The sequence below is a fragment of the Molothrus ater genome, chromosome 21 (genome assembly GCF_012460135.2).
Source record: "Molothrus ater isolate BHLD 08-10-18 breed brown headed cowbird chromosome 21, BPBGC_Mater_1.1, whole genome shotgun sequence".
In the NCBI taxonomy this organism is placed as follows: Eukaryota; Metazoa; Chordata; class Aves; order Passeriformes; family Icteridae; genus Molothrus; species Molothrus ater.
This window is the reverse complement of record NC_050498.2, coordinates 4,971,563-4,994,955: the sequence shown is the minus strand read 5'-3', so window position 1 is coordinate 4,994,955 and position 23,393 is coordinate 4,971,563. Positions and strand designations below refer to the sequence as shown.

Genomic DNA, 23,393 nt, shown 5'->3' with positions numbered 1-23,393 from the left:
CTTCTCCAAATGTCCTCACAAAAGGTCCTCCAAGTGTCCCTGTCCTGCTGTCTGTCCCCATTCCCTGCTCACCACGAGCCCCTCTCCCTGTCCTGCTCCCATGCTGATGTCTCCAGTCATGGCAGGGGCAGCCTGGGGGGTGTCTCCCCTCCTTGTGCTCCCACAAAATCTCACATCTCACCCAGAGAAAGCAGAACCTGCCTGGTGGATGCTCACCCAGCCAGAGCAGTGACTGCAGTGTGCCCTGGGACAGGCACCAGCAGCAAAGCCTGAACAAATTCAAACCAGATTCTGCTGAGTTTCTGTGAACTCTTTTTTCCAGACTCTTATAGGCTGGCCAAACTTGAGGCTGTTTTTTAATTATTATTATTTTTTTTATTTGTCTACTTGAAGCAACAGAAGATACAACCCTGAGAAAAAAGGGAACCATCCCTCATCAAACCCCTTCTATTAAATCTGGGCACAGCAGGCTCCTCACCAAAACAGCAAGAAAAACTCATAACATCTGAGAGAAAATGGTTTCTTTTTTTCCTAATCTTGTTCTTAAAAATGGTTGAACAATTTTTCCTGAAGTAAGAAAAAAGAGAGCAGCCAGAGACAGGCGCCCAGTATGGAAAATGGCTAAATCTGAGGAATCTTGCACAACTTGGAGCCACTGCAAAGTTCACAAAACCTTCTGTTTGTGTGAAACTGTCCCACTTCAGCTGAGAAATACAGAGAGATTCATAGAATTACAGAAGGGGTTTGGAGGGGAGCTTAAAGCCCATCCAATCCCATCCCCTGACACCTTCCACTGTCCCAGGTGCTCCCAGCCCTGTCCAGCCTGGCCTTGGGCACTGCCAGGGATCCAGGGGCAGCCCCAGCTGCTCTGGGCACCCTGTGCCAGGGCCTGCCCACCCTCACAGCCAAAAATTCCTTCCCAATATCCCATCCATCCCTGCCCTCTGGCAGTGGGAAGTCATTCCCCCCTGTCCAGAAATTCCAGCCCTTGTCCCAGGTCCCTCTCCAGCTCTCCTGGAGCCCCTTTAGGAACTGGATATTCCACAGCACAGTTGCTTTTCACCAGTCAGTGCTAAAACTCTTGGTTTCTTACTCCCAAATCCTATGCACAGCCTAAAAAACCCCTCAATGACCAGTGACAGCCACACAATGGCCTTGATGAAGCTCATGCAAATCTAACGTTGCCCAAAATCCTATTTTTCAGCACAGTTCAATTGTACATTTCCTCCACCACTGTTTTCTAGTACAGAACTACCTCCCTGGTAACAAAATATTTCAAAATAGTTCCATTTTCCTTCATAGAGCAGGTAAATATTGTACTGCTCACAGTGGAGCCACGAGGTCACGATTGTAATGCTGCCGTGTGCTTTCCAATTAAAAATAGAAAAAAAAAGAAGCCTTAGACAATATATCCAGTTTAAATTATTCTCCTTGTTTCCTGACAAGATAATGAATAGCATGAACTGAGTGCTCTTCTACTTACAGTAAAATGTTAATTTGATCAAAGACCAGTGGTGTGAACAGCAAAATGAGATACTAATGTGAAAAAAAATGTATAACCTTTCCCTTAAAGTTCCACCAGCCCAACTCTATTTCCTTATTCCATGCTAAATTCAGTGCTGTATGTGGGAAAATCTTCCTATGGGCGAGGAGGGGGTATTATCACAAGTAATTCTGCTGCAGTTAATGAGCCTGGTTATGGCAGCAATCACCACGCTTGGAGCTGACATTCAGACTTGCAAGCTGCTGCAAAAGCTGTGTTTCTTGGACTACAACATCAATTAAAACACACTGGTTCAATGTGCTTTAATTTCCTAACTTTTCAGATATAAAAATTTGCTATAAAACCTTTAGATGGCCCTAACTTCCACAGAACAGCAGCAAGGTTAGCAGAACATCAGGGACATGAAAGATTTTTCAGGGCTCTGGCACCTATTTTTTCCAACAATGGAGAAATACAAGAAAAAAAAAAAGAAATAACTCCACCAACCAGAAGAGAAGAGGTTGGGCTGTCTTCATTCTTGTCTTCAGGCTATTGCACTTTCCTCTGTGTGCTGAAAGGCTGCCAGATAAATGTATTCCCAACTGATAGCCAGGCATTTGCAGGAAACCCATGTTTGCATGAAAATAATATTAACCATATTTTGCCTTTATACAGAACTTCTCCATGCAAGGATCTCAAATGCCCTTTGCAAAGGAAACGTTTTTATTCCCATTTTACAGACAGTGAAATCCCAGGATTAAGTGAATGCCTTCATCTGCCATGAAGCAGTGTAACTTAACTGGATCCATGGATTTGGGCTGGGAGGGACCTTAAATCTCATCTCATTCCACCCCCTGCCAGGGCAGGGACACCTTCACTACCCAGGGTGCTCCAAGCCCTGTCCAGCCTGGACTGGGGCAATTCCAGGGATGAGGCAATTCCAGGGATGGGGCACTTCCATCCAGGGATGGGGCATTTCCAGGGATGGAGCAATTCCCCAGGGATGGGGCAATTCCAGGGATGGGGCATTTCCAGGGATGGAGCAATTCCCCAGGGATGGGGCATTTCCAGGGATGGAGCAATTCCCCAGGGATGGGGCAATTCCAAGGACGGGGCAATTCCTCAGGGACGGGGCAATTCCCAGGAATGGGGCACTTCCAAGGAGGGAGCGATTCCAGGGATGGGGCAATTCCCCAGGGATGGGGCACTTTGAAGGATGGGGCAATTCCCCAGGGGATGGCACACAAAGAAAGCCCCCAGGCACTGCCAAGGGAGTCAGAAATCCAAGCCAATCCTCTGGCAGGGTCTGTGGCAGCCTTGGTGCAGTGCAGGAGCGGAGGCAGGATGAATTCCTGTGGGAACCCAGGACATTCCTCTGACTGCCCTGGAGGACTCAAGACCCTGACAGGGGGCTCAGAGACCTTGGCCCAGAGCCCAAGACCCCTGAGCCTTTGATTTTGACCCATGGAGCAAATTACCACCTTTATATGAAGAATTACAAGTCAAGAGAGTTTAAGCAGAATAACAGTTAAGTTTGTCATGGGGTGGAAAATAGATTTTTGGGGTTTTAGAATGGAGGCTTGGGGTCCCAAGATGAAGGAATTTAGGTGTACCCTGTCCTCCTTCTTTCTTCTTCTAACCTCCATGTTCTGGGTGATGCTGGCACTTTTGGATTGGTTTAAGGTAGGAACTCACTGTCTAACATAGGTGATAGGTATTGGGAAGTTATTGTAAATAATGTACAGAGTAGTTTTTAGTATAAAAGATAACACCAGTGTGCCTCAACCTGACCTGGCAGACAGACCTCAGTGGGTCAGAGAAAGAATTTTATAGATAAGAAACAATAAACAACCTTGAGAATGAGAACAGAAGAGCTCTGACTCCTTCTTTGACAGACAGGCTGGGCAAAGAGACTTGGACCTATCTCAGAGTCACTGTGACCAGCAGAGATTCTGGGAAATTCCCTTCCTGATGGAAGTGCAAAGCCAAGGATGCCTCATCAGGGCTGTGGTGGCCACAGCAAACCCTCCCCCTGAGCATCAGCACCACCTGTATTGTGCTGCACTTGTGCTGCTGAGTGAAAAGGGGAATTTATTCCATCTGCTGCTCAAAACCATACATATTTTATGGCAATCTCACTTAGCAGGAATATCTTTTCGAACCATTTTCCAATGTGATTTGTTGGAGACAGGAAGGTGCCACACACAAGGAAATAAAAAATAATCTTGAGAGCAGCATTTCTGCTAAAACACCCTGGTGAGGTTTTCTTTCTCCTTTTATAGCAGACACTGTTTTATGTATTTTAGTGGCAGTTTGGCTCCAAAAATTGCTTAAATTCACCAACTCTTCCTCTACAGACTTTAAAACCCAACACTACATTTCTGTGGAATAAATGATATTGATCCAGTCTAGATTCTTTAATAAAAGCTGCTATATTTTAGAAAGTACACTTTTCTTGATTTATTGGTATTAGAAGTTTCTATATTTGACTTTCTTTTCCCCAGAAAAAAATAAGCACTAGAAATCTGGGAGCACTATCAGCACTGTGAAGATGGAAAGAAAACCAATGGAAACATCTGGCTTTTCCAAAGGGATAACAGAAGAAAAAATAAATTCATTCTTCTTCTATAGCTTACACAACATAGTCCACACACACACACAAAACAGTCTCATGATTTCTTTCACTTACCACTTTCAGAATCTAAGGACACCTATACTTGAGTCTGCTTTTCAAATCAATTTCCTCCTCTTTCAGATTAAAATAAAATAACCCAGGAGCAAACAGCCCTAACCAAAGTTCTTCTCTTTTTGTTTTAAAAGTGAAAAAGCACCTTCTTCTTATCAGGAAGCTCAATTTACAAAGCCCATTAGATTTTAATTATTTTAAACTATGTGATCAATGTATAAAGGCAGAAAAGAGTTCTGGACACATCAATGACTCAAAGCCACAAATTCAGACTCAGTATTAAAACCTTAAAACGAGCCCAGCTGTAATTAAAAAAATTAAATATATTTATATTAAATATATTTAAATATTCAAATATATTTAAATATTTCTGTTTTCACAACCTAGGAATTATTCTTCCCAAAAAAACCCTCTGTTTTTCTCAGGCACAACTGGATGATTCCAGGTTTCTGGATGAAGTACAGAAACAGAACAATAATTCATTTGAATAAATTTTTTGTCCCAAAAGATTCGTGACTTTGCTGCCATAAACACTGGGAAGGTGTAAACTTGAAAAGGTACAGGAAAGTGCTAACCATAAATATTTGTCTAAAATAAACAGTCACACAACTGTAACTGCTGTGAATGCAGAAATGTATACTGGAGCTTCATTAACTTCCCCTGATTGGAAATTAGAATATTCTGGGAATCAAACAATAAAAAATTCAAAGATGCTGTATCCCAAACTATGATAAATCATTTATTTTGACAAGTACGGGTAGTTTAGTTTTAATTATTTATTCTTATACTTCGTAGCATATCAGAAAATATGCAGTGATTTATTGTGCAAAATGAAATCTTAATAAAACTAGTCCCTTCACCAAACTACAGCATTATTAAATCTTCATGGAAAAGCAGGGGGAACTCTGGGTTATGTTATCAAGTTTTGTCATTGAGCTGCTGGGTTAATAAAGTGAAAAGGAGCCCTTCCTATTGTATTTGATTTATTGTGCCCTCAGTAGGAACTGAGCCCCAGAGTCCCACAGCCCTGGGGATGAGCAGAGGCTGGAGCAGGGCATGGACAGGCATGGACAGGGATGGACAGGGATTCTGCACCATGGCTCTCCTGAGCCTGGACATGATGGAATTGCACCTTTCACCCTCCAAAGGGGGTGGCTTCAGACCCTACACCCCTCCTAAAGCCCCATGGCAGGAGCTAACAGCTCCCCTCCAGGCAGCTGCAGCTGGACCAGACATTTAATGCACTATTCTTGTCTTTTTTATATAAAAAACCCTCTCAGGACTTTCTAAGGGAAGGGTTACACCCACATCACCCTCACAGGGGGTGTATCTTGGTGTACTCTGATCTCTGCCAGCCAGAATGGAGCAGCCCTGCCACAAAACCCCACTCAAGATCGTGGATTAATGGCACTGAGCACCTGGATGAGCAGCTGGGAAAAAAGGAGCTGTCACCTCCCCTCATCTGCAGCACCCAGTGAGGGATTAATTTCTCTCACTGTTGTGTTTTGTGGGAAAATTCAGTTTACACCTTGTGTTAATGACACAATGGAGAGGGAGGGAGCTTTGTGGTCACTACACCTCCCTCTCTCTGAGCAGAAAATTGCAAAGCTCACTGGCATTTAAAGGCAATTATTCTGATGAGGCAGTAATTTGTTCTGGGGTTGGTATTAAGCAAAGTAGCCCAGAAAGCTCCTGCATGAAAAAAAACTTGAGGATCCAAGTGAGAAAAAAACGCTGGGAGAAGAAAGGAGATGGAGCTGAAGATAAGAATGGTCCCTGCTTCACCCCACAAGACACAGGGCTGGGGGCCACAACATCAGCTCTGTCCCTGTGGGTTTGATCATTTTTATGGACACCTGGCCCAAAGTCAGGGGGCACATCCACCCCTCTGTTCCCTGGGGAGGGAAGGGCATTCCCCACCTCCCAGGAGCCAGAGAGGAACAGCAAGGGAAGTTCTGAAGTGCCAGCTCTGGATTTAAAAAGGGAGATAACTGGGAAAGGCATTTTCAAGAAATGTCAGATATATAAAAATTTACACCAGTTTCTTTTTCTCATTATTTTTTAGTGGAAATATGTAAATCTGTGCTCTGAATCTCAGTCATTTGGGTCAGTGCTAATTCCAGAGCAGCAAAACATCACATCCACATCAGCAAGGCAGTCCCTGAGCAAAGCAGGAGTCGTGCTGAGCACTACTCTTTAAAGGTAGCCTTAATAATGGGGAATGAGCACTTATGAAATGGTAAAAGGAAATGTTAATTTAACTATTAAATACATAATTAGGTTAAGTACTTGTTTCTGCAATTGTAACACTTCAGCCTGATGCAAACTCACTTTCTGGCCTGTGCAATAGATTTAATTTCTTCCAGTAAATTTTTTTTTTTATCAACTATGAAGAGGTAAAACACAGGAATTGCTGCTAGAAAGATTAGATAGAATTCATCAAAGTGCTTTATAAAGTAAAGCATCACACAAGGCAAAGACTCTGTGGGCAGCAAATGAGCTGAGGCACTGCAGCAGCTCCTGCTCCTCTCCAGGTGAACCTGCCCTTCCCTTCTGCAGCTCCTGCAAGGCCACAGGGTCCCTTGTGTCCCTTTGTGTCCCTCCTGGGGACACAAAGACAGCACAACAAAGACATGGAACTGTTGGAGCAATTCCAGAGGAATTCCATGGAGCTGCTCCAGGGCTGGATCAGGGCTGGGAGAGCTGGGGGTGCTCCCCTGGAGAAGAGAAGCTCCAGGAAAACTCAGAGTCCCTTGCAGGGCCTGAAGGGGCTCCAGGAGAGCTGCAGAGGGACTGGGGACAAGGGATGGAGGGACAGGACACAGGGAATGGCTCCCAGTGCCAGGGAACAGGGATAGATGGGATATTGGGAAGGAATTTTTGGCTGGGAGGGTGGGGAGGGCTGGCACAGGGTGCCCAGAGCAGCTGTGGCTGCCCCTAAGGCCAGGCTGGACAGGGCTTGGAGCAGCCTGGGACAGTGGGAGGTGTCCCTGCCCATGGCAGGGGATGGGACTGGATGAGCTTTAAGGTCCCTTCCATCCCAAACCATTCCATGATTCTGTGATTTGGGTGCTGTGGCTTCTCCTAGGGTTTTTTTTGGGTTTTTTTGAGCTGCCTCAAGCTGCTAAACCCACAGGGAACAAACCCTTCATCCCAGATGCAGGATTTCCTGCACTTGCTGAGCTCAGTGAACCCCCAGTGAAGGACCCCCAGGTGCCAGAGCTGCTGCTTGGGAGGGGATGGAACTACAGCAGCCAGAGGGGGAGGAGGAGGAGAGGAAGATGAGGAAAAGTGAGACAGAATCCCCTCTTCTGGCCTTCCAACAGCTCAGATGAACAGCATGCTGGTTTTATGTACAGGCAGATTTTGCAGAGTAATAACCAAACTAAGGGTTATGCACATAAGCAGTTGTAAATTTTACCTAATTACAAGAAAAGCACCACAATGAAGTAAAAAAACCCCCAACCTGCATGGCAGCTTTGTATCAGTTAGATAGAAAAATAGCATTTCTAGATAAATAGGTATAATCCATTTTTGGAGACAATAAGGAATTTAGAAATACTGTTCTTTAACTATAGCCCCCTTTAGACTGAGGGAAAAAAAAAAAACTGCTGGGTAAATCATTGCAAAATGTACTGCCTTTAGAAAAATCACAAAATAATTCTACCAAAACATTTTTAACACCTACATAATTTCTAAAAAGTCTACATATTTTCAAATAATTACTAGCACTTTCATAAATATTTAATGCTGTCTACAAAAGTTCTTTGACAGAGCTAAAAACCCACTGTACAAACACCAGTTTGCTTTTACTGACTAAATAATCAACTTGACAACTTACAAATATGATTTTGGCTTCATTAAAACATTAAGATGCTGGAGTGTGTCCAGGGAAGGGAATGGAGCTGGGAAGGGTCTGGGGCACCAGGAGTGACTGAGGGAGCTGGGGGAGCTCAGCCTGGGGAAAAAGAGGCTCAGGGGGGACCTTCTCTCTTCCCAAAACTCCCCTTTAGGTGAGGGCTGGGCTCTGCTCCCAGGTTACAAGTGACAAGCCACGAGAAAACAGCCTGAGGATGCTCCAAGGGAGGTTTAGGTTGGATATCAGGGAAAATCTTTTCACTGAAAGGGTTGTCCTGCCCAGGGCACTGGTGGAGTCCCCATGCCTTGAGGGATTTCAATCCCTGTGGATGTGGCACCTGGGGATGTGGGTTAGTGATGGCCTTGGCAGTGCTGGGTGATGGTTGGACTGGGTGATCTTGGAGGGCTTTTCCAGTGGAAATGATTCTGTCATTTGTATTTTTCCAGTTTTCCAAGAACTAATATAAAAGCCAACAGCACTTGCTGCAGCCTTGACAGCTGCAGCAGGGGAGTGTGGGGGCTGAAAGCTGATCTGGCAAAAGGGAAAAGACAAAACAAAACAGCAGCTGGGGCAGGGGGTACATTTTCAACAGGATCAGTGACCTGGTCTGGCTCACACCACCACTGCTGACAGCAGGAGCCAGGGAGGGGAAGGAGCTGCCACTATTCCCCCTGGAAGGGAGCTGCTCTAAGGCAAACTCCAGCTGGATCATAAATCCACAGCCTGGGAGATTGGAGATTGCAATCTCTGGTGGTACCTGGCAGAGAGATTAGTGAAGCTCACTGATAAGCAAATCCTGGCTGAGGTTTCCCTCAGTGAAACCAGCAGCCAGTGGCTTGTGGAATTTCCATTATCATGGAATCCATACACATCTCCTCCACCACCTCACTCACTCAGAAGGGCTCTCTGCATGGCTGGTGGGTTTGGGTTTGTTAAAACTCAGTGTTTCTGCCACTTGTGTCAGGACAGTGTGCACTGAGAGGGGTGGCCAGAGAGACATTTCACAGCCCCAATTAATATCTGCAGGAACAAATGGCAATTTCTTTGTGGTCCTGCACAGAAAGAACAGTCTGATCCAACCCTTGCTAAAAATTAATATGCCAATAAAACATAGCAGAAAAGGAAGGGGGAAAAGAAGTCTGGAGAAGTCCCCACACCTGCAGTCCTGCCACAGCCACAGAGGACAGAGGTCCTTTAATTTGGGCTAACCATTCACCGGCCTATGTCTGAGTAGGGGCCAACATGATGGATTTAGAAACATAAAGCCAAGAATAACTACAGTGGAAAACTTAGGTTTAAATTATTAGAAGGTAAATATATGGCAAGCACTGCTCTACTGTGCACACAATCCTTACAGAGCATCCCTAAAGAGCTGTATTTTGCTCAAAATTTGCATATTTTCTTACTCCACACAGTTATGACTGCAAAATGAATATAAAAGAACTGTCGTGAAATCCAAAAGAGAATTAAAAAAGAATAATCAAAGTCACACCTAGAATTTTATGGAGGATTCATTTAAAATCCTACCTGATTTGCTCTTTCAAGGTCTGTCATGATCATCTCGATTTCATCAGCCCTGGGAGAAGAAGAGAGCAGAAGTTTTGTTATCACACAGAGAATGGCTGCTGCACGAGCTCAGGCACAGCAACAGGCACACAAACACCAATATTTATTGTCAATATTGATTTGTAAAAGGGCACAGTAACACTGAGCTCATTTCCTGACTAGGGAGACCCTCTGGAGTTTTCTGGACCACTCTGAAAATCCTTTGCCTGTCCCCCTTTTTGCAATGAAATAGGAAAATTGGTATTTGAGCATTTTCATTGGATCTTTGAAGGTCTTGCTCCCCAAAATTCCAGGCAGTGTCATCTTTCCTACATGTAAAGGTGCTTCCCAAGTGATAATTATGGAGAAATCAAAGACTGCAGTTCTTCAGTCAACTCCCCACATATACAAAAGCAACCAGCTACTCTTCTGTTTCAATGTGCCCAGAAGTTTGGTTCTTAATTTGGCTAAAAAAAAAAAAAAAAAAGAATATCAAGAGGTCAAAGAGACCAAGAAATTCAATTTTACATTACGTGGAAATGAGGGTTTTTTTGACATGAATTTATCAAACTCTAAAGTTAGACCCCTAATGCACTTTGCAAAGCTGAATTGGAAAGTCAAAGGGTTGAGAACTATAGAAATATTCAAGGAAAAAAAGAGATCCTTCAGATCCCTGTGTTAGGGAGCAGCTCCCAGACCTGCCCCTTTAAAAATCAGCATTTTCTAATACTCACTCACACAAATGGAGCCAATCCTTAAGCAATCTTTTCTTATCTTCATGTTCAATCATGGGCAAATATTTCCCACCCAGGCTCTCACCTGGGAAAGGTACCAGGAGAAAGGGCTGACAGCCCTAAAGAATGTTCTGTATCAATATAATAAGACAGATTATTCTCCTCAGACATTTTGCCTGTCTTGTATGCCTGAACCATATGGAAGCAATAAACACTGTCCTCATCTCCTCTGAACAGCAGCTTTACCAGCAAGTCCTTTTGCAATCTGCCAACACCATAATGTCTGGTTTTTGTTTTTAATCTGTAGCAGATCATTATCAGTAAAAGCTGTGAAATACTGGAATTCCCTTCCTCTGCCCATGCAGAAAAATCAGGGTTTGTTTTTTTGCTGATTCTCACAGAAGATCCATTTCCCTGTGCAGGTGTTTGTTGGGAAAGATGGTTAATTGAAGTACATCAGGGTTCTGGCACACTCCACACTGGATCATTACAGTGAATATTGACTTATTCCTCAACAGCATTTTAGGCTTTTGGGTGTACACTTAGGGAAATGCAGCAAAAGATCATAATAAGTAAATGTGCATGTATATAAATTAATGGAAAATTATTTTTAATTACAGCCTTTAATGTTGTTGGGGAACCATGAACTGCCTTCTGAAAAGATCTTTTGGACAATAATGGAAAACAGATTAACATGTGTTTTCTTGTGCAGGAGAAGCTAATGTGCTCTCACACTGGCCAGAAATCCTGCACACCATGTTTTGAATTAATAATAAATAATGGTCATTACTTACTGAACTGAACTGAACAACCACTGCCTGGGCAAAAAAAGATTCAAGGGAGAAGCCACAAGACTGACCCAGGCACATTAACATCAGCCTGCAATAACACTTTCCATCTCTTTAGCCTCTGCAGTTGTGAAACATCTTTTGTTTTAGACTCCAGGCCCAAAAAAAACTTATTAACCCACTTATGGAAATGACAGTATTTCACATGAAAAAGATGTCCCAAAGCCCATGCAAGTGACCCCACTGTATATCTGGAACAGAGAGAAGAGGGAAGAAAGCATCCCAACACACTAAAAAAGATGCTTCCCAGCATTTCACAAATATTTTTAGCCAGGATAGTTTAAGGATCCTCTTTATACAAGCTTCTGCATTCGGGCTCAATTTATGTGTGAATGCCTCAGGTTATATGGAGCCAGTAAATGATGTCTGGGTTATGTCAGAGAGCAGAGCTGGGAATGTCCCAGCCCACGCTGCCTGCAGAAGCCAATGCAGCTTCCTCTCCTTCTCTGGAGGCTGGGGAGAACACTCAAATCCCTGCATTTCCACCCAAACAGGGGGGGGCAGGTATCAGCCAAAGGTCTGGAACAACACAGCACCTGGGAGGAGTGAAAGACTTGGAAGCAAGAACTCCTGGGATTGAGGGAGGGAGATTGCAAAGGTGGGGTTTGAGCTCAGCCAGGGAAACTCTCTTGTTTCTGGCAGAAAGGAAGATGGCTCTGATGGAGAAAAGATGAGTGGGAAGGGGGGGAAGTGAGAGAGAGTCTGCACAACCCAAGGACCTTCAGCCACCTTGAAAGGGGCAAGGTAAGGAGAGCCAAGGGTCAGGGAACTGGAGAAGACAGAGGAGCAAGGCAAGGAACAGAGGGATATCCAAGGCCTGGAAATCCCCTCTGAGAGGGGCTCAAAAGAGCACTAAAGCTCAAGAGCACTAAACTCAAAAGCACCCTGAGCCAGAGGAAAGGTGGTGGCTGCCAGGGGAACACAAGATGGTGATGGAAAAATATGATAAAAAGACTCAACACTGCATTTAAAATGGAGAGAAATATTAATACTGGTATTGTGTCCCATTTTGGCCGGGGTCAGGATTTAAGAGCTCTATTACAGCACTGGGATACACAGCCAATTACAAAAAAAAAAGCAACTGAGGATATAGAATGCCATAAAAATGACATTTGTGCCCTTCAGCGTGCAGAGATAATTCTGACTGAATCCAGTAAAGTGTCAAACTGCAGCCAAAGGCAAAATTGTCCCTTTGTCCTTGTACCCAGACACACCAGCTGACTGATCCTCAACTCCCCTTTCCCTCCTACATTTTTTTCTCCCAAGCTTTCCAGCACACCTAATAAAAGGATGCAACATCTCCAAAAAAATTCAAGTAAACACCTCCAGCCTAGAGTCTGCACACGGATGGAGGGTAATGCTGCAACCATAAATGCTATCTTTAAGTAAAGTAATGAATTAAATTACTCTGTATTCTTTCCTAGCACAAGTGTCAACAGCATTCAAGAGAATCTTCAAAAGGAATTCAGGCTTTTCATTTTAAAAGCTCAACTACCACATCAGTAGCTGGCACTCAGCAGCCTAAAATCACTTATTTGAGAAAGTCTCTAATAGCTGCATTCACTGTTTGCTTAGCACAAGTATTTATTATAAAATAAATTACAGTTCTCACACCTTTTATGCACTCACAGAAACAACCTGCATTGATTTATTGTTTACAAAGGACTGTGTCAAATTCAGACCTGTCAGACACGAGGCAGCTCTGCTTGGCTCACTGAGTGAGTCCCACACAGGTCATTTTTGATGTGTTCACCCTCTGCTACATTTGCTCATTTTCAGCCCTTCCTATTTCAATATTCCTCTTTATTTCAATAGAACAACTTGGCAGGCAAAGCATCATCCAGCTCTGGGCTTGTCCTGCAGGCTTGCACTGAAAATCTGATGGGAATCTTGAAGGGAACTTGAGGACTGAAATCACTTTGTTCCACCCCTGCCATGGCAGGGACACCTTCCACTGTCCCAGGCTGCTCCAAGCCCCAACTGTCCAGCCTGGCCTTGGGCACTGCCAGGGATGCAGGGGCAGCCCCAGCTGCTCTGGGCACCTGTGCCAGGGCCTGCCCACCCTCACAGGGAACAATTCCTTCACCTAATCAACAAATTTGTGGTTACTCAGAATCTATTTGTGACCAAAGTCACCCCATGTGAACTAAGCTGACTTTTAGGAACCAGAGATCTGATTATTTCACTTTTTACTTTCTTTATTCCTGAAGGAACACACACACACTTTGGCCCTCATGAGTGTCTCCATTTCCCCATCACCCCAAGAGATGAAGGCAAGGAGAAAAGTTCTTTCTTCAGACAGATACAGAGAATGAGAGTAATTAATAACAAGGAGATATTTTGCTACACTGATTTTTATGGTGGGTTACACCAGAATTCCACACTGCAACCCAGCATTAATCAGGGTTTGGTCAAGGGTGATACTTTGTAAATATTAACACAGATCATGAGAAAAAGAGTGGGGAAAATCTGTTTTCAGGACTAAATGTTATCTACCCAGTGTTTTTCATTCCACAGATAATATAATCATTTATCTGATCCAATTTCTTGTAATCTCTGTGGTAGAGGAAAAGTAATCATGTAAGCAAGACAGTTCTTCAGGGTGTATTACAGCTTGTTCTAAGTTTCAACACTTTCAGACTAAGGAATTTAGGAAATCAAATTTTAAGCCCAAGCATTTGGAGCTACAAAATCAGCATCACCATGTAAAAGGAATCTGAACTGTTGGAACAGCACGACCATGAAATATTCTATTATTTCTTCTCTCAGTACTGTGTTTGAAGTGAGAAACAAAATGCATTAAAAGCTATGGATTTTACAAGGTATAAGCTTTTACCAGTCATGAAACAGCCCTCAAAGCTAACATGCCATCTATAAAAAACAACTTAAGGAGCTGGGAAAAAAAAAAACCCAAACCACCCCACTTTTCAATTCAATTGCTTTGGGAAAATAAAAAGTGCAGAAAGGCTCGATTTTCATTTTAAGATCAAGAAAACAGATTAGGTTTGAAGAGCATAACAAGTCAGCAAATTCAAGGGTTGGTAACAGGGAAGAAGCTCAGTTCCTCTTCTAAATAAAATTAAATCAGATGAAAACCCTCAACACCACAAAGTTATTCACGTGCAAGCAAGAAGAATCTGGACTTCATGATTAAAACCCAGTTGATCCAAGCCCTTCATTTAGCTACTAGCTTAAAGAGGCAGAAACAATTCCTTTTTTATTAACATGACAAGTGAATGGTTTGCCAAATCTTGTGGCTACAGCCCCCTAAACATTCAAACTTACTCAACCTTGAAGGAAACTGCTGTTGGATTCTTTATACATGGAAGGACTGAAAAATACAGATGACACTTTGGAAATTGCAGTCAGTGGCGTGGCCAAGAAACTTCCCTACCAGGGCAGATTAATACTTTGGTTTGGCAAAAAACAAACAACATTTTTTTTTTCCCACACATTTGTTTTCTTTAAAAACATGTAAAAGTTTACTAGTCAGAGCAAACGGTATATGGAGCCAGTGGGGCTTGTTAAAATGTTCTAATTACCCAAACATTTACGCAGGCAATTTCAAACTAAAAGCAGACATTATCAACTAATGTGCATTTATGTTTAATTAAGGGGAAAAAAAAAGAAAAATCCTCCTTGTAACGTATATCTGTGATCAGCATAGAGCAGATTTTGGCCAAATTAGGTAAACAGCTCAGCCTCTTAAAATTACAGGCAGTGTAACCCAGCACTTGGCCAGCACAAGGCAAAAAATGTGAGGTTATTTGGGATATCTGGGAAGGGAAGAAAAGAAGAGCAGGGGCCAAAGCATTTAAAGAAAGAAAGAAAAAAAACAAAGAGCAAAAGGCAGTGCAGTGAGGTTTTTTTCAGGTTTCAATGAAATTTTTATCAGGGAAGGTTCCTGGCTCTAGGAAGCAATTTCGGATCACTAAACAATGGCAGAATTGCCTGCAGCCCAATGATCACGGCATTCACTCAGGGCACAAGAGCATTCCAGCATTTGAATATTCAATTTTATTTTTTCTTTAAGCAAAGCAGAGGGAAGACAAATTCCCACCCACATTCAAACCACTTCCTAAGCTCTGCTGTGGATGCCCTCATCTAATCCCTGCTCCTTGGTGACCTGCCCAGGTGCCCAGGATTTGTTGCCTAATTTCTAGGAAAGAAAAAACCAACAAACACTTTCCTAGAAAGTTTCCAAAGGAAGATAATATAAAAAACCCCACTAATTTTATTTTTTGGCATTTTATGAGTATCACTATACACACATTTACATGCTTTTTAGAATTCATAATTATTCCAATCCAACAAACATCCACAGAGGATAAATTCACCTTTACTGCCAGTACAAGATGGAATAATAGGCAGAAGGGTTGTACTAAGAACAAAATAAAAAGTGATTTCAGCATAACATGTCAAAGGGGAAGATGTCACACACCTTTTAGTGCTAAGTTCTCAAATCTACTTTTCAAATTGCAAGAGCTATAGGTTAATATTTTCTTTCAGAGCAACCCCCTAAGGATCTTCAGATCAGATAATCCTTTTTCCAGTGTCATATAAATCCAGGCCTCTTGTAAAAGAATTTCTCTGTTCAGGGATTCATAAATCCACCAAGTTTAGTAATGAACTGGGTGTTTCCTTTCCTAGGAACTCAATTGAAGGAAAAAATCCCCTCTCTGCTAAGCAGTGAGAGACTGGAGGCTTTAAATTGAGAGATCAAAGGCAGGCTGGGTTCAGGTGCTCTGGTGATTACACCCAACGTCATCTGCACTAATCTGGGAGTGGGAAATGTCCACTGGACACTGCCCAGACCCCTCTGTGCAGACACCCTGCACTAAATCAAGCTCCTCCCTTGGCAAAAAGCAGAGAGAGCCAAGGCTTTTCCCATCTTTTTTTGTTGTTTTATTAGAATTCATCCTGGTTTCCTCTCGCTGCCCCCACGCGCAGATCCAGGCTGGGGAAATAAATCTCAGGGAGAGATTCCTCATTAAACACACCAGGATCAAGCAGCCACACCAGCTGCAGGTATGATCTCCAAATAATCCGTGGCAAGTATTCAAATATTCAGTATCAAATATGGAAAAAGGTTAAAGAAACTGCTTATAAAGACCAAGATACTGAGCAGTACCCCAACAAAACAAGAATATTCTCAATCACTAGAGAGAAAAGACCCTATAGAATAAATCATCTTTCACTCCATATGGAAAGTCCTCTCCAAGAAAACCTGCACAGCACTTTGTTTTCTCTTCATGTTTTAAGTCAGGGTTTCAAGGATAAGACAATCATGTTTGCAATTAGAAAGTTTTAAAGACAACAGAAATCAGCTTTATTCCAGTGATACACAAGGGAGCAGTTTCTAAAGATCATCAGTGTTTTCTTAATCATTTCTGGAGAGAAATTGATATGACTGACATTAATTGATATGCTCAAGTAAAAGGCAAAGAGGAAAAATAAGAATTATATGTAACAGACAGCATCAAGTCACAGCACCCCAGAGCTGTAATTCCCACAGTGTCACACACACACAACCTTGGCACACTTGGCAAACCAGAGAACACTTAATGTAAGCAGCTGGAAGAAAGAAAAGATGTATTGCTTGGATTAAAAAAAACCCCAATATATAAACAGATGATCCATCTTTTTTATTTGATGGCAATACTATTTTCTTATGTGGCACATATTTGCACATGCTGCACCATGGCCAGTATGAATTTTGGCTCCCCACACTGTTCAAGCCTTCATTTAAAAACCTCTGACTCAGCTCTCATTGTGTTACTCTCTCCCTAAGAACAGATCTCTTGTGAACTCCATGACCAGCAGTCATGCTGCCCATCACAAAAAGGAAAAGAAATGCAATAAATCTTTATTTTCCTGATCAGATATTTTTCTTTTACAGTGTGCTTTTGCTTCACCCTGCAAGCCCTGTGAGCAGCATTAAAGTCAGAAATTAAGAGTGTCCAGATTTGGATCATTCTGGGTTTCCTCCTATCTCAGAGCACTGATCCCAATCCTTTGGGCCACAGAGGAGTTCAAGGAAGGTGCTGAAACTCAAGACAATTTTTGCACCTGAAACTTGCAGAAACAAATAACCCTGTCTAAAAATCCATTTCCACCAAGTCGTGAGGGAGCTGGTGGGAAATCTGGAACCTCTGGAGCTGTGGGCAGGTTCTCCTGCAGGTGCTGCACTGGGACACAAGCAGAGACCCTGCAACTCCACTCTGCTGTGATCCTTCTGACCTGCCTTTGTGGACATGGAGAACAGCAAGGAAGAACATTCTGCTCTTTAATTTTTCATGCATTTATGCCAGAATCCCACCCTCACTGAGGCCCTGAGGTTGAGGTGCTGCAGCAGCACCAGCCCAGCAGATTTGCAGGATGGAGTCCTTGGGGTGGGGAACAAAACCCACAGGCTGTGCCAAGTGTTTGTGCTCAGCTCCAGACAAACATTCCCAGCACTGCCAGCCTGCCCTGGCAAGCAGGAGCCACTCCTGATGTGACAGAATTTCCTGACAATGTGAGGTGACATGGATGCAGCAAACTCCCAATTTCCTCATGGTACAAATTGAAAGGGCTTTCTGCAATTCCCCTCTCCTGACTTCAGCTGATTCAATAACACAGCAGAATTTAAACACAGGCACCCTTCCCTCTCCCCTCCCTGCACACACAGCATATCAAACCCATGGAATTACTCCTGACTTGGCCTTGAGCAGCCAACATGATGTCAATTTTACATGTTTTATAAAGCAACAGCATGTAGAAAGCAACTCAAATGCAGGTCATATCAAGCATGTGACCCACAGAGCAATCAAAGACTGCCTGAAACTGTCATTCAAGGTTCAATCAGCTTCTTGCAGGAAAAATGAAACATCTGTGGCCCAGAGAATTAAGTTATGTATTGCATAATTCATCTGGTGTCTGCCACAGCAGCCATTTTAATGCTCTAGTGATAAACATGTTTGATTATTTTTGTTTTGTTTCCTGTCGCCTCCATGGTATTTCTATTTATCCACCCATACCACAATGCAGAATGGAGATAACAAATATACAAACCAGTGTTATAGTCAGCTGATAAGATGTGGGAAATCAGCAGCCTTATTAATCACATCAAGGCAAGAGCACTGTAAAACCTTGTGTTCCTGCAACTGTCCTCATTTGGGCTCTTTTGGGTACACTCTGTAGTTAGATTTGCTGATGAAATCGTTGTTTCCCAAGGATCCAAACATTTGGATTGAGCTTTAGAGGTTTTTCTATTAGGAAAGCTGCTCTCCTCATATACAAAGCAAGTTCCTTGCTGGTTCCCAGGATTTTCCTACCCTCAGCTCCTTCTGATCCTGACACAAGCAGAACAAATGTGCATCTCACACCAGACACTGGATCCTTTTCCATTCACTTGTTCCACTGGTGGGTTTGTGGTCCACACTGGCACAAACCCTAGTTCACCCTTTGCAAGTCATTTTGGCAAGTGATTGCTTTATTAATGGTTAACTTAGCTCACTTTACTCCCAAATCTGTAAATCCTGACACCTTCCCAGCTGCCCTGCACCTCTCTGATTTCCAGAACACCTCCCTGATTTCCAGAACACATTTCTGCAGGGCAGGTGGGGATTTGGAGGCTCTGGGTCCATGCCCTGCTCTCTGGGTGTTTATTCCCCCTGCCAGGAGTTGAGCATTTGAGCAGTCTGCTCACAGAGCTTCAGCTGGCAGTTAATTTGTTCCCCAATTAAACATCATCTGAGGGAGATTTAATAGACTTGGGTGATAGTGATTTACTCCAAAAAGCAGCTTTGGACTGGCTGCTGTAAGAAACCAAGGAGCAGCCTCTGAAGTGGGGGAGTCAGGTGGGTTCTGCCCCTTTTTTGTGACTGAATCTGTGGGATTCCTGCAGTGAGGAAATCCTCCCTGAGCAGAGCAGCTCTGCTGGAGCAGTTTCACCTGACAGCCAGAGCTGCTTCCTGAGGTGCTGCTGGTGGAGGTGAGTCAGGGATAACAAACATCCTCCCCAAGCCCCAGGCCAAACAAAGCCCTGCTTCCCATTGATTGTTCCCAGAAAGTTGTTTAGACAGCACCTACTGTCCCAATATCAGCTGTGCCATCTGGGCTTTTTTAGCTGCCCCCCATTGCTGCTTCCTCCTGCAACACCCCTCTCACCCCTGAGTGTCCCCTCTTCACCTCCCACCCACAAATTGTAGAAAATACAGATTAAAGACACTCTCCAGCCGTGGCTGATCAACCTGCAGCCCTCAAATGGGTTCTTTTGCCTGCCTTATTTTTCCTGCCATTCCCAGCTCCACCAGAGCTCCCCGTGCCGGGGATTTCTAATGCTGTTAATTACTGCCGAAGTCAATCAGCAGCTTCCAAGTTAATTTAGGAGGGGAACTGATGAGCTCCAAGCAGGCTGGCAGTAAAACAGAGCACAGGCTCCTGGAAGCTCCATTTCCTTTGGAAACTGGGATAAAGGCTGTGGATGCTGCTCTGCTCCCAGGGCACAGCAGCACAACCTGCCAGGTTTTCAGAACTTGCCTCTTTTTTATTTTTTCTTTTTTCTTAATTTTACTTGAAAAAAAACCCCATATAACAAAGTATAAAATAAAAACTTCCTAAAAGAGCAAATCTTATTAATTCTGCTTCTACAACTTCTACAAGCTCTTTTACAAGTGTTTCTCCAACTAACTAAATAAATAGAATTTCTTTTTATATACAATATTTAATAATATTAATACTAGTATAAGTAGTAATAATTATAGTAGAAGTAGTAGTAGTTTGATATTTCGAAAATAAAGACCCTGCAATAATTTACCTATTTATACTTACGGAGTTAAAATAGATGATTTAGCCAAAATTAGAAATCTTAATTGCAGGCATCTTAAGTGTCATTCTCTTTTATTGGAATGGCAATATTTTAGATTGAAGAATCAGCAGGAGGAATTGTCTATGCTTTGATTAAAGATCCTCTAAAAATACACACAAATATTTAAATTTACTTAATAATATCACTGCAGTTTCAATGTGTAAAATAAGCACAAATATCTTGTCAAGGATATGGAAGGGATTGCTGGCTTGTTTTGTTTTGTTTTGTTTAGAATCACCATGTCACATTTGAAAAATCCCTTTAGGTTTTGAGCAGTTACAACCCCAAAATGAACAATCTTCCCTCATACTACACCACTGCCAAAATCACAGATTTCTGTATGTTTGTTTTCTTTAGAGCACAAACAACCTCAAAAAATTGGAGACTGTTCAGAATTTTTACTGTATCAACATTCATATTCCAGATTAATCTTTAGGAGCTCCTTTCCAGAGACACTCAGCATCTCCTCCTTAACCACAGAGAGAGCTGAGGAGCTCAGTAATTTGGAAAAATTAGGTATTGATTGATTTCTGCCCTTATTCCCCTTATTTATTCTGTGCCTTTGTCCATCACTGTAAGAACCCATAAAAGCTTTTCTCTAACTCCCCTCTGTTTATATTCAGTACAACAGCTTTAAGTCAGTTTGAAAATGAGAGAGCACAGGCAGAATTCTGTGTACAGGTGTCAGTGCACAGGCACAGATCAAAGGGAAATTACTGGCTCCCAGCAGAGCAGTGACAAACCCCAGGGACCTGAACAGGGATCAGGGGAAATACCCCACCCCAAAGCAGGGAAAGGCAGAACTGTTCCAATCCCAGCCCAAATCCTCAAGTTCACTGAATTATCTGTGCCTTCACCCAGCCTGACCTGGTGCTGTGCAGTGTAAGACAACATCCTGCACGGCCTTTTGAAGGATTTATTGCCAGGAAACACAATGAATGTGTCCACCAGGCCAATAATCTCCAATTTACTATTTCTTTCCAAGCTGCTGATCTATGCCTCCAAGCACATAAACCAACAGGCACTCAAACACAACAATATCCTGCTTTCATTGTCAAACCACCTGTAGCACCTGGACAGTGGTTTATGGCATTATTTAGGGATGGAATCTGCATTAAAATGAAACCTTTTGCCCTTCTCAGTGTAAAGGCCATGCATGTTGTGCAAAAGAAAAGCTCTGCAGTAACACAGCATTAAAAGATGTATTTGGAGGATGCTTTAGATGCTCTTGGCTTAGAAGTGAACACAGGTGATGTGCCCATTCTCTGTTAGCTCCTCAAGCAAGTTATTTCCTTCTGGCTATTGAAAATAGCATTACATGGTCTTTGATAAAGGCAGCTGATGTCCTTCTAGTCAATAAAGGCAATGAAAATTGCAAAAAGCATGATAGAGATGTGTTCATTCCATATTTTGAGTAGGTTTTACTTTTCCCAGGAGCTATGCTGAAGATTAACAACCAGGATGATTGCTGTCTTTATAATAATGTATTCAATTACCAATATGGTTTTTTCTCTTCCCAATTTGTTCCAGCTTTGCTCTGAGTGGAGACACCACTCCTGCCAAATGGCAATCATGTCAGCACTTTGCAGCTTCACTTCAGAGCTATCAACAGCATCAATCTTGCTGACCCCAGTGACAAAGCAGCAAAAAAAAAACCCAACCAAAACCAGGCAGAAAGAAACAAAGGAGGGAATGTGAGACCACAGAGCAGGGAAAACAAACCAGGGCAAGGAGGACAGGCAGGTGCTGTCCAAACCTGCACAAGTTCATTATCACTTCACGTGGGCAGGGCCCTGGGACACTGAGCAACCTCCTGGGCTTTAGAGGAAGGAGCCGCCTCCCTCCCTCTCCTTTCCCTTCACTCTGTGGGACACATCAAAAGCAGGCTCAGCCCCCAGAGCCCCCAGGAGCTGGTCAAGGAGCTGGATGACAATTTGGCACTGACCTCTTGCTGTGCTGGAGCTTCCCTCAAGCCTCCTGTGCCAGCAGGTTTTATTTTCACATCACTGCTGAATATTTAACTCTGCTCATTTTTTTTCCAACTTTAGCATCCAGTTGTATTGGATTGTGAGGGATGCTCACTAATATGACTGACAGATTGCCTGTCTACACAGAATCCAAACTAGACAGCAAAATTACTTTAAATAGTTCTCCATGGCAAACCCCAACAACACCAGGTATGACTGCAAGCCCTTGGAGGACAACAGAGCAGGATTTTCTAATTTAACCTTTTAAAATGTTATTTGCAGAAATACTTTTCAAATTCTTTATTTCCCTTTCAACAGTTGTTGAGACTTTAAAATGCTGCTGAAATAAAACAGCCTCAGGCTTGAGTAATGCTGTACTCCATGGTAAGGAACTATTTGATTATTCTGTTTTGACAGTTAATAGAACAGATATAGTATTTCTATAGAAGGGGAGTTTGAACTGGAAATATTAGTTTTGTGTTGCTAATGACAATTCCTCAACATTTCTACTACAGCAGAATCCCTGAGTGGATGAAAAGACACCTTTCCTGCATAAACAAACAGCTGTAGGAGAGAAGGGAAGTAAGGAAATGCCAACCAACCTTTTGGACTGGCCTGGTTTTTGCTGCAGGGCTAATTCTGCAACCAACAGGTCCCAGAGCCAGCATTTGCTCAATGAGTAATTTCACCCTGCTCAGACCCTCAGTGCCAAACACTGCCCCTGCTGCTCCTGGAGCTGGGCAGGTGCAGAGGTAACCCTGTCACCCTGTCTGCTGTCCCACCTGCACCCAAACTCCTCAGTGTGGCTCCCCTGCCCAGCTGTGGAGCCCCAGGACTGAGCCGTGGCTTCAGCTGGGCACTCGTGGAGCAGGAGGCTGGAAGCAGGCACAGCCATGGAGCAGGATGATTCCCCCCTTCTCTTCCCAAAGCACACAGTTTGTGCCAGCACTCCTGTGCTGTGGGAGTAAAACTTTGGAACTTCCCAAAAAGAGCTGGTTTCGTCTTGGCTCAGCTCCTTTTATAGCACTGGCCAGTAAATCATTATTCCAGGGACCCTCAATTTGCTCCTCCAGTGTTGTGCAAACACTGAGGATGGGGCTCTCAGGCTCTGTCTCCTTCCTCATCACCTTCCCTGGTGGCTGCAGCTGCAGCACCTTCCCAAGCCACGGGCTGAAGCTTTCAGCAGGAGTTTATCTGATGTTATAACAGAAATAAAAGGTGTGGGAGGAGAGGTCTGTATGGGCAGGATGCACAAATACATTGTAAGGCTCACAAATTCAATCCAGGGATGTTTTTTATTAAATTTGTTCCAAAAAATGGTCAATAATTAAGTCTTCCACAGGCCCTGGCCATACAGGTTATTTAAGGGTACTGAAGACAGCTAAACTTACTCAGTCTCACTGCTATGGAAGTAGAAGGT

General features: G+C 43.2%; 1 protein-coding gene across 1 annotated transcript in view; it reads right to left on the bottom strand.

Annotated features, from left to right (window-relative positions):
• Nucleotides 1–23,393, bottom strand: part of CUX1 (cut like homeobox 1) — a 242,749-nt gene that overhangs the window by 61,818 nt on the left and 157,538 nt on the right. The window contains 1 exon segment of the mRNA XM_054517048.1: nt 9,556–9,604. Coding sequence (XP_054373023.1) covers nt 9,556–9,604 — 49 coding nt within the window.